This window comes from Chanos chanos, chromosome 12 (assembly GCF_902362185.1).
Source record: "Chanos chanos chromosome 12, fChaCha1.1, whole genome shotgun sequence".
In the NCBI taxonomy this organism is placed as follows: Eukaryota; Metazoa; Chordata; class Actinopteri; order Gonorynchiformes; family Chanidae; genus Chanos; species Chanos chanos.
This window is the reverse complement of record NC_044506.1, coordinates 811026-822280: the sequence shown is the minus strand read 5'-3', so window position 1 is coordinate 822280 and position 11255 is coordinate 811026. Positions and strand designations below refer to the sequence as shown.

General features: G+C 44.2%; 1 protein-coding gene across 1 annotated transcript; it reads left to right on the top strand.

Annotated features, from left to right (window-relative positions):
- The first annotated feature begins 1387 nt into the window (after nucleotides 1-1387).
- tnfrsf11b (tumor necrosis factor receptor superfamily, member 11b) lies at nucleotides 1388-5348 on the top strand. The gene is made up of 3 exons (XM_030789243.1): nucleotides 1388-1718; nucleotides 4198-4380; nucleotides 5029-5348. The coding sequence occupies exons 1-3, from the start codon at nucleotides 1388-1390 to the stop codon at nucleotides 5346-5348; spliced, it is 834 nt and encodes a 277-aa protein (XP_030645103.1).
- Nucleotides 5349-11255: the final 5907 nt, after the last annotated feature.

Here is an 11255-nt window from a genome sequence, read left to right as displayed (position 1 = left end):
TCTTGGACCTATCCGTCACCTGTCGTTGTTTTTATTTATTTTTTCACTTTCTATTTATTTTATTTATCTAATCACCAAGTTTCCTCCTGTCACACTCTAAGGGTGTTTCACTGTGACCCCGGGTTAACTCATCGGGAGTATCACGCCGGCCATCCCCTAAAGCTTCCCTGTGACACTGCTCCCTTAAAAAAACACACATACCCACAACTGAACAGAACTGAACTGAACCGAACCTCTACGCGCTACCATGAAACTGCCTGCTAAAGCCAGCAAAATAAAAACGGATACTATGCCAAATATATGCGTTGCCTACTCTTATATATGTGTTTATATATGAATATTATACACTGTTATCCCCCGCGATACGGCCTTTGGAGTTCCAAGAATTCATCATTAAGAGGAGCTTCAACTGCTGCCCCCGTTTGGGTTTACGCGGCTTTTTCACGCGACTTTGATTCCCGCGCCTTGGAAGCAACAACGAACGAGCAACAGTGAGTCTCAAACCAGTCTTCCTTAACGCCTGTTCTCACTTTCACACACGATGTCAGCTTGTTCGGCGTGGGTGATGTTCTAGTCTTTTCATGGACTTCTTCGTCTGTACTCTCCCGTTTTTTCCCGTTTGTTTGACTGATGTACTGTTTTTTTGCATGAAGTGTTGACAGACATGGAGCATTCTGTCGTTGTATCAGCGTAGTCTGAAACGGAAGCTGCGTAATCTCGATGAATGCTTAACTAGAACAGGTATACAGCGCATCACACTCGTGAAGCGTGGAAAGACGTTATAATTTTTAATTTTACACGTCACAACTTCACAACATCTCGTTATTGTCTTGGTATTTTGCTATTTTTAGTGTACCACTGTCACACAAGCGCGAGCGTATCGCACGAACGCACACACATACGCAAATAACACCCGATAAAGAATATCTGTGGTTTGTCACGTCCATCGGTATTGTTATTTTTAGTGCACTACCAGGCAAGCGAGAGCGCACCCGCACAAACGCACGCACATACGCAAGTAAAAACCGACCAAGAGTATCTGTGGTTTGTCATGTTTATGCATGACATGGTGTTTCCGAAAGCCATTGTGTTACACAGCCGTGCGTAAAAATCCCTCCGCCTACTCCATTTGGTTTGTGAATAAATATGTGCCAAGCGACATCCTGCGTTAATATTAACCTTCCGAGTTTGGCTTCCGAGTTTGGAAGGGAGTTTAAAGAGAGGGCTCTGCGTGCCGGTCAAAATGGTAAGTGGAGAGGGCCTACTATATATACTACTATAGCCTATTAGCGGTGCTATCTCATTGTGTCACCAACCTGTTTGGTGTGTTTTGTTCTTTAAGTTAATCTTTGCAGTGATATCTATTATTGGCGGCGTTGAGGGCTGTATGAAACTGACGACCTACCAGCGCATCGAACCTCTAACGGGTAAAGAGCTCACATGTAAGCGCTGTCCGCCGGGATATCGCCTGGTCTCACACTGCACCGCCACCGAGCAGACGCAATGCGCACTGTGTCCGGATGGTCTCTACACGGAATGCTGGAATTATGTTAGAAACTGTTTACTATGTGATGTCTGCTCGAGCAATCAGGTCATCAGGCACCCGTGCACACATTCTCACAACACAGTCTGCGAGTGTGACAAGGGCTATTACTGGCACGAGTTCTTTTGCAAGAGACACAGCGTGTGCGCCCAGGGATACGCCGTTAAAACCAAAGGTAAGTTGGACTGATGTGAAGGGATTGGTCACTGGCGAGTGGCGCGCTGCCCTAATGTTCTAAGATTCTCGACCTGGTAAATGTCTAATAGGGATGTGGCGATTCACTGATACGAATCGAAAAACCGTTCTTAATTTTAAAGATGAGACTACATCGTTACGCGGACGCTCGTAACGATCGAAATGTACCATGAACCGTTCGATGGCCCGATTCTACAGTTACGAATGGGTTGGCTGAAGCTTTGCTGCTAATTCTACTTTAGTGTAAACCAGGCTGCTACGGGAGACTCACTATTGATACAACGTTAAAAGCAGGGGTGGACAGTAACAAAGTACATTTACTTGAGTACTGTACTTAAGTACGTTTTTCGAGTATCTGTACTTTACTTGAGTGTTATTGTTTTTGAAACTTATGACTTTTACTCCACTACATTTGAAATACAAATATTGTACTTTTCACTCCACTACATTTCTATGAAGGTTCTCGTTCCTCGTTACTTTAACGCATAACTTTGAAGTCAGCGGACGAATTTTCTTTTCTAAAATGCGATAGGCCATATTGTGTTCATCACAGGGGAAAAACCAATCACAGTAAACTGCTCCCATGCTGTCAGTCAAGTGCGTGCTGCATTTTTTTAACAGCTGAACTTGGCGGTTTTACTGATGGCTACTACAATGGAAGATAAAGATGATAAAGATAAAGGTTCCTCACCGGAGCAGTCATGGCCGTATCTTAAGTCCATGTCTGAGATTTTTTAAATCAACTGGTTTCCAAGCTAATTGCCTCCCGTATGCGTTTGCGCGCTGTGTTCGCCTAGCACTTACAATCATTTGCCACAGTAGATATGAGATGTGACTTGAAAATTGCGATTTATATTTTTGTGAATGTGTGACGAATCTGGTGACAGAGGCTGACCACAACTTCTACTGTTAACACAGTGTGTGAACACGCACGGAAACCAGTTGGCTTGAAAACCATTTGGGGCATAACACTGGGTCCTGTGTGAATCCACTGCTGACGCATACTAATAGATAGCGAAAATGCCGAGTTAACGTTACTGACAAAAATCCTTTCAGAAATATATGTTTTAATCTTGTCAGGTAAACACAGTAATATTTGTAAGGTCAGCGGATTCACGTAGGACCCGGTCCCAATAAGACGAGGGGGGCGGGAATCAAGCGGTGACGATGGTCATCCAGCTGTTTCACATTTCAGACAATGCTATGTAGTAGAGGTAAAATTAACCTAGCCTACAACATTATGACGTGTTTATCCTTTTAAGGCCAATCTGAGTTAACCTAGTGCCTGTTTAACTGAAGCTATACACTGTCTTCTATAGAGGAATCATTTGGTTCAGCTGTGTTTCTATAGGCTTTGTAGCATATTCCATAAGCTTTTTATTCTAGAGGTTCTACAAGCAAGTCAGTGCATTCAGTAGGTTGTTTCAGAGTCATTAGACTCTGTAAATGCATTGTTGCAACAATACAACAATGCCATGACATTAAAAAGAAAATGTACTTTTGAATATTAAAGTATTTTTAAAAGCAAGTACTCCAGTACTTTAACTCAAGTAAAAATTGAACTGAACAACTTTTACTTGTATTGGAGTAATATTTGACCAGGAGTATCTATACTTTTACTCAAGTAATGGAGTTGTCTACTTTGTCCACCTCTGGTTAAAAGTCACGTTACTTTCAACATAATAACGACCGCCTGTCATTCGCTAATACATCCGCACAGCATCTTGCATTGACCTTTTATCTTTTATCAGAGTAATGTTAGCGTGTTTTGCAAGGTAAAAATAAGAACAACCTATCCGACAACGCCGACACGGTTTACAGAGCACCATCAAATCTAAAATCTAAAGTTTGGAAGACATTTGGATTTTATATGAAGTAAGGAAATTGAACAAAAGTCGGGCACTTTGTAAGGTCTGTAGAACAGTACAGCATCGTATCACACTGAATCGAATAAGACCGAATCGAATCGCACCAAATCGTTCCGTGTTAAAATGCATCGTCCCTGCATCGTATTGTAGCCCATGTATCTAGATGCATATCGGATCGTTTTATAAGGGAAAGATGCACACCCCTAATGTCTATGATCACGAATATAGACGATAAAACCACTAATTACATACACTTGGATTATGGGAAGTTGGACAGTGCTCTTACTTTCTACTTCGACCGTGTCAGAGCTCAAGTAGAAAGGGATACTCCTAGATAACATTTCATGAACTGACCAACTGAATTTAGTTACCTTAACTTGGCTTACATATGACAAATATGCTTTTTAAATTGTTTCATTTAGAAGTGAGTATGGCAGCGCTGATCTAACCCAGACAGAAATGTTCCAGTGGCTTCAGTGAACTGGTTTGGGCAGAAAAATGTTTATAATGCAAAGTACCCTGAACGTGTCTTCATATTCAGGAGCAGAGGTCTCGTGGAGATAATGTAACATGGCTGCTTGTGCTCTGCAGGTACACCTGTCAGAGACACGGAGTGTGAGGTTTGTCCCAGAGGACAGTATGCCTCAGGGAGGGCAGGCCAGGCAGTGTGTGTGCCACATACTGACTGTAAGTCCAGTGGTCAGAGACTCCTCCTGAGAGGAACCAGTTGGCATGACAACATATGTGCCACATGCAGCGATGTGAGAGCTCAAGGTAAAAATCTGTTTCTGTGTTTCCACACACACACACACTCACTCACATACACACACACACACACACTCACACACACACACACACACACATACACACACACACACACACACATACACGCACACACACGCACACACACCACACACACACACACTGCCTTCACACACACTGCCTCTACACACACACACACTCACTCACATACACACACACACACACACTCACACACACACACATACACGCACACACACGCACACACACCACACACACACTGCCTTCACACACACTGCCTCTACACACACACACATGCACACACACACACACACACACACACACACACACACACACACACACACACACACACACTGCCGTAACACACACTGCCTTCACACTCACACACACACACACACACACACACACACACACACACACACACACACACACACTCACACACACACACACACACACATACACACACACACATGCGCACACGCACACACACAAGCGCACACTCACTCTGCCTTCATACACACACACTGCCTTCAGGTTCACACACACTGCCTTCTCACACACACACACTGCCTCCACACACACACGCTGCCGGTATACTCAGAACTGACCGGCCTTGCTCTGTTTCCCTCCTCTCTCCCTCAGGTTGGGTTCCTTTCTTCCGAAACTTTGTACACGATTTCTTCACCCAGCGGAAAATGAGTGAAAATAAGCTCCAGCGATTTGTGACCAAATTTCTGAGAGTTGAGGGGCGTAGGGTCCGTGAGAGAAGTTCCCAGCTCACTGTTGACCAGTTGGTTCAGCGGCTGCAGGAGTGGATGAGCCACGTCGGGGCCCATCAGGTCCAGGAACTGCCCTCTCTGCTCCATTCTGCAGGCATGACGGGCTTGGCCAATCAGCTGGAAGGGAAGATGACAAAGATCATGGATGAGGCAAGAGCCTGCAGCACTGCAGCTGTAAACTGATCCCTGATGCCATCGACAGCCTGATGAGCCCTGATCTACTCTGGTCCATCTTTACTGTCTGAGAGAGATGGGGGGGAAAGAGAGAGGGAGAGAGAGCCCTCTTATAGCTTTTATTTGCTGTCCAAATCATATCACTGTGCACACCAGAAATATTTGGACATTTCTACCTTTCCCTATTCTGACTGCAACCTTTGCATCTACATTTATCACTCATGTACTCATTAATATGATGTAGCACCTGTATAATGTATTGTTTCATGGTAACTATTGATTCATGTATAGTTGTTCTGTGGTATTTACTATACGTAACTGGACTGGAAAAAAAAAACAAAGAGACGGGCATCTAGTGGAAACCAAAAGATTCTACTCAGAGAGCCTGTCGTAGCCTCAGGATGATGGAGAGTAACATGAATGTTTCATTCAGTATGAATAGTCCATTATGTTTTATGAATGAAATGTTTTACTTATGAAAAAGAATCTGCTCTATGCAACCCTATTACCTCTATACAGACAGTGTTGGCCATGAGCAGAGCTTTGCTGGGTCCGACACTTATGCCCACTGAGGTGGACATATGTCAAACTGTAAAGCCTGACAACATGACCATGTGTCTGTGTATGACTCACACGCCTCCCAGGTTAACTCTCCATGTGTGCATACTCACACCTCCCAGGTTAACTCTCCATGTGTGCATACTCACACGCCTCCCAGGTTAACTCTCCATGTGTGCATACTCACACCTCCCAGGTTAACTCTCCATGTGTGCATACTCACACCTCCCAGGTTAACTCTCCATGTGTGCAGGCTCACCATCACTTCTAACGCCATCCTGCATCTGCAGACTCTGTTAGAAGTATAAACACACATACACACGGAGAGAGACACACAAGTAGAACTTGGAATTCCTAAACTGTACTATGGATGAATAAATTGTGTAAACCAAGCTGCCGCGGGACTCACTATTGATACAACATTACAAGTCACATTACTTTCAACATAATAACGAACACCTGTCATTGGTGTATATGAGGTTAATTGGTAAACACATATATTGGTATATATGAGGTTATTTATCTGTGTCAGTCTTTGCATGTGCATCTCGTAGAGAAAATAATCAATGTGTGACTCTGACAGGCAGTGTAGACCACAGCACAGCAATCACCATTATCCCCCTGTTTCTTATCGCCACGGTTACAGGTAGTGAATGAAGTGCTAGCATACACACCAGCACTGAGAACAAGCTCCGTCCAGACGGACTCACGCGGGTTTGCATTAAGCTCAGTCCAGACGGACTCACACAGGTTTACATTAAGCTCAGTCCAGACGGACTCACGCGGGTTTACATTAAGCTCAGTCCAGACGGACTCACACAGGTTTACATTAAGCTCAGTCCAGATGGACTCACGCGGGTTTACATTTACAGACAGACTCATACGGGTTTACATTTACAGACGGACTCACACAGGTTTACATTAAGCTCAGTCCAGACGGACTCACGCGGGTTTACATTAAGCTCAGTCCAGACGGACTCACACAGGTTTACATTAAGCTCAGTCCAGATGGACTCACGCGGGTTTACATTTACAGACGGACTCATGCGGGTTTACATTTACAGACGGACTCACGCGGGTTCACATTAAACTCAGTCCAGACCTTTCCTCAGCTGTCAGATGTCTTTTGTGGTTAGAATGATCTGAATATCCACATTTGGACCTGATGGTTTTCTTTCCTTAGGGTTTCAGTTCCGTGGTGTCTCTCCATTCCATTTTCCCCATTATCTACCAGCCATTTGACTATGTAAACATTTCCCAGACAGGCACCCACAGTTGTCTGATGTGTTATTCTCAACCATCTGCCTCGGGTGCAGGCAGCTGTGTGTAGACTCATTTGAATGTAGTTAAAGTGTAATATGCATTAACAGGACCAGGTTAGCACACACCTCTGTCTTCCTGCTCCAGTGATCTGTCTGTTTCTGTTGCTGTAGCAATGAAAATGTTTTTTGGGCAGGAGAAGGAAGTGGGGAGACCACATGCTGAACCAGTAAAGAGGAGGAAGAGGAGGAGGAAGATTTGTAGCCTTTTAGAGGAGAGAAACAAGGAAAGCAAAAAGACCCAGTTAAGCCTTGATGTTGGACTAGAGGAGCAAAACCATCTGAGTGTAAGAGTATGGTATGGAAGGGTTTGCTGTGTCAGGTGTGTAGGAGTCAGTTGTGGAAGAGTGTGTGTGTATTTGTGTGTGTGTGTGAGAGAGAGAAAGGGAATATGTGTATCTGTGTGTGTGTGTGTGTGTGTGTGTGTGTGCAGAGGTGGGTAGAGCAAGCAAAAACTGAACTCAAGTAAAAATACTGTTAATACTTTATAATCATAATGACTCAAGTAGAAGTACTCATCAAAGTAATGACTTGAGTATGAGTAAAAAAGAATCTCATAAAATGACTACTCAGGTAGTGAGTGACTTCATATGATGATTTATTACATCTATAATGTATTTACATTCAAATGTATTAGAGTGACAGTTTTGCCCAAAATAAAAATTTAAAGATGCTCGACTGAAACATCAGCAGTGCAACAGACATTCACTGCAAACTCATCTAACGTTGGCAGCACCTTGTTTTTTCAGCGATTTTCTCTGTAACTGTACATTCATTTTAAAAAGGTGTGTATGTGTGTGAGGTTGAAGCTAAGAATTCTGAACCCCTATGCTCCATTACCTAGGGGTGGGTTGTGGCTAACAGCCTTTTTTTGAGTTTATTTCATAACACAAAGCAACAGGTAAGAAAGTCTCTCCGCTGTTGTTTGTTTGGGGATGTTAGAATATGTGAAATGGAGCATGTTGTTACTACTCTGTCACACTCACAAGAAACAGAGACCAGAGGATACAGGTAGAGAGCTTACAGAGACCAGAGGATACAGGTAGAGAGCTTACAGAGACCAGAGGATACAGGTAGAGAGCTTACAGAGACCAGAGGATGCTGGTAGAGAGCTTACAGAGACCAGAGGATGCTGGTAGAGAGCTTACAGAGACCAGAGGATACAGGTAGAGAGCTTACAGAGACCAGAGGATGCTGGTAGAGAGCTTACTGAGACCAGAGGATGCTGGTAGAGAGCTTACAGAGACCAGAGGATGCTGGTAGAGAGCTTACAGAGACCAGAGGATGCTGGTAGAGAGTTTACAGAGACCAGAGGATGCTGGTAGAGAGCTTACTGAGACCAGAGGATGCTGGTAGAGAGCTTACAGAGACCAGAGGATGCTGGTAGAGAGCTTACAGAGACCAGAGGATGCTGGTAGAGAGCTTACTGAGACCAGAGGATGTTGGTAGAGAGCTTACAGAGACCAGAGGATGCTGGTAGAGAGCTTACTGAGACCAGAGGATACAGGTAGAGAGCTTACAGAGACCAGAGGATGCTGGTAGAGAGCTTACTGAGACCAGAGGATACAGGTAGAGAGCTTACAGAGACCAGAGGATGCTGGTAGAGAGCTTACAGAGACCAGAGGATGCTGGTAGAGAGCTTACTGAGACCAGAGGATGCTGGTAGAGAGCTTACAGAGACCAGAGGATGCTGGTAGAGAGTTTACAGAGACCAGAGGATGCTGGTAGAGAGCTTACAGAGACCAGAGGATGCTGGTAGAGAGCTTACAGAGACCAGAGGATACAGGTAGAGAGCTTACAGAGACCAGAGGATGCTGGTAGAGAGTTTACAGAGACCAGAGGTTCCGGTTTGCTGATCTTTCCGGTTCCGGTTTGCTGATCTTTCCGGTTCCGGTTTGTTCCTGTGCGACTCTGCAGCTGCCCTACGCGTGAACTGCCTAATTTAAATACCAACGCCTAATTTAAAACCAAATTAAATCTGGGATTAAGGTACGTGAAACTTTCACTATGGCAAATGCTCAGCCTGTTCAGTGTGTCGAGTGCAGGATGTTTAGCCATTCTTCCTCCGTCATTAATAATAGCTCTGTTTGTGCTAAATGTGCATTAGTTAGCTCCCTGACGGAGAAGATTGTAGCATTAGAGATGCGCATCCAGATGCTAGAGAGGCTTAGTGAGAGTGAGAATAGCCTAGTTCCTGTAAAAGAAAATCTGGATGGCTCAGGAAGAGTTAGCAGCTCTCCGACTCCGGCACTAGAGCCCTCACAGCGGGGCGAATGGGTGACGACTCGGCGGCATAAGTGCAAAGCCAAAGCTAACGCTAAGGCTAGCCCACGAGAGACGCACCACTCCCCGCTTCACGTGTCAAACAGGTTTGCCCTCCTCAGTGAAACACCCGCTGAGAAACCTGAAAGAGCTCTGGTTATAGGAGATTCCATTCTACGGCACGTGAAATTAGCTAGACCTTTAGGGGCACCAGCAGCCTTAGTTAGCTGTATACCGGGAGCCAGAGCGCCGGACATAGCAAGTAATCTTAAAGTGTTAAGTAAGCACAGGTTTTCTAAGGTAATTTTTCATGTAGGAGCTAACGATATACGCCTTCGTCAATCAGAGGTTACTAAAAGTAATATCGTAGAGGTGTGTAAATTAGCGAAGGCGATGTCCGATGCAGTAATATGCTCTGGCCCCATCCCAATCCGGCGAGGCGATGTAGCTTACAGCAGGTTATGGTCGCTGAACTGCTGGATGTCCAGGTGGTGCTCTGACAACAATGTGGGCTTTATAGACAATTGGAATAGTTTTGAGGGCAAGGCTGGCCTCTTAGGGCGAGACGGTGTCCATCCCACTCGGGAAGGTGCTGCTCTCATTTCTTGTAACATAGCGCATAGTCTCAGAACAGTTAATCCGTGACAATCCAGAGCCAAGGCCAGGGAGCAGGCAAAAAGGCTAAACCGACCGTCTGCTAGCTGCACAGAGTCGTCACCCAGGTTAAACTATATTGAGACTGTGTCTGTTCCCCGACCTATACGAAAATGTAGAAATACTCAGAGAATTTGTTCTAGTAATCTAATTAACATAGATTTAAATCATACAGAATGTACCGCCAGCACCTTCGATCTAAAACTAGGACTGTTAAATATTAGATCTCTTACTCCTAAAGCGCTCATTGTCAATGAAATTATTACTGATCAGGAGTTTAATGTACTGTGTTTAACAGAAACGTGGATCAAACCAAATGAGTACGTCGCATTAAATGAAGCTAGTCCTCCCGGATACAGTTATATACACCAGCCTCGTGTAACTAGCAGAGGAGGAGGCGTTGCAGTTATTTATAATGATAGCCTAGGCATCATACAAAAACCTCTACATAAATTCAATGCGTTTGAAATTCTTTATACAAACATAACATATGTAGCCACAAAAAATACCCAGTCTATCACACTAATTATTATCTATAGACCGCCTGGGCCGTACTCTGAATTCCTCTGTGAATTTGCAGATTTTATCTCAAACCTTGTTATTTCTTTAGACAAAGCTCTAATTGTCGGAGACTTTAACATTCATTTTGATAACCCACAGGACCCTCTGAGAACAGCGTTCGTGTCCATTCTAGATTCAGTAGGGATTAATCAGACGGTCATAGGGCCCACTCATAATGGTGGCCACACCCTCGATCTTATACTAACACTCGGACTAAATGTAGGAAGTATAGTCACATTTCCACAATCTGAAGCTATCTCAGATCATTATCTTATCTCATTCAAAATATTTCTTAGTAATAATATATGCAGCTCGCCACGCTATCATAATAAACGTACGTTTACGCCAGCTACTACGCAGAACTTTATCAATAATCTCCCAGAGTTATCAACTTTGACTGGAACAATGTCACACCCCACAGAACTTGATCAGGCAACTGAATCTTTAGAGTTAACATTCCGCAACACCTTAGATAATGTGGCCCCACTTAAAAGGAAAATAATCAGAGAGAAAAAACTAGCTCCCTGGTATAATGAGCACACACGCGCCTTAAAACTTACCA

Bases quoted from the DNA above. Each gene is read 5' to 3' on its own strand.
- tnfrsf11b (XM_030789243.1), top strand. From the start codon at position 1,388: ATGAAACTGACGACCTACCAGCGCATCGAACCTCTAACGGGTAAAGAG. The intron at 1,719-4,197 runs GTAAGTTGGACT...TGTGCTCTGCAG, and splicing joins ATACGCCGTTAAAACCAAAG to GTACACCTGTCAGAGACACG. The intron at 4,381-5,028 runs GTAAAAATCTGT...TCTCTCCCTCAG, and splicing joins CAGCGATGTGAGAGCTCAAG to GTTGGGTTCCTTTCTTCCGA.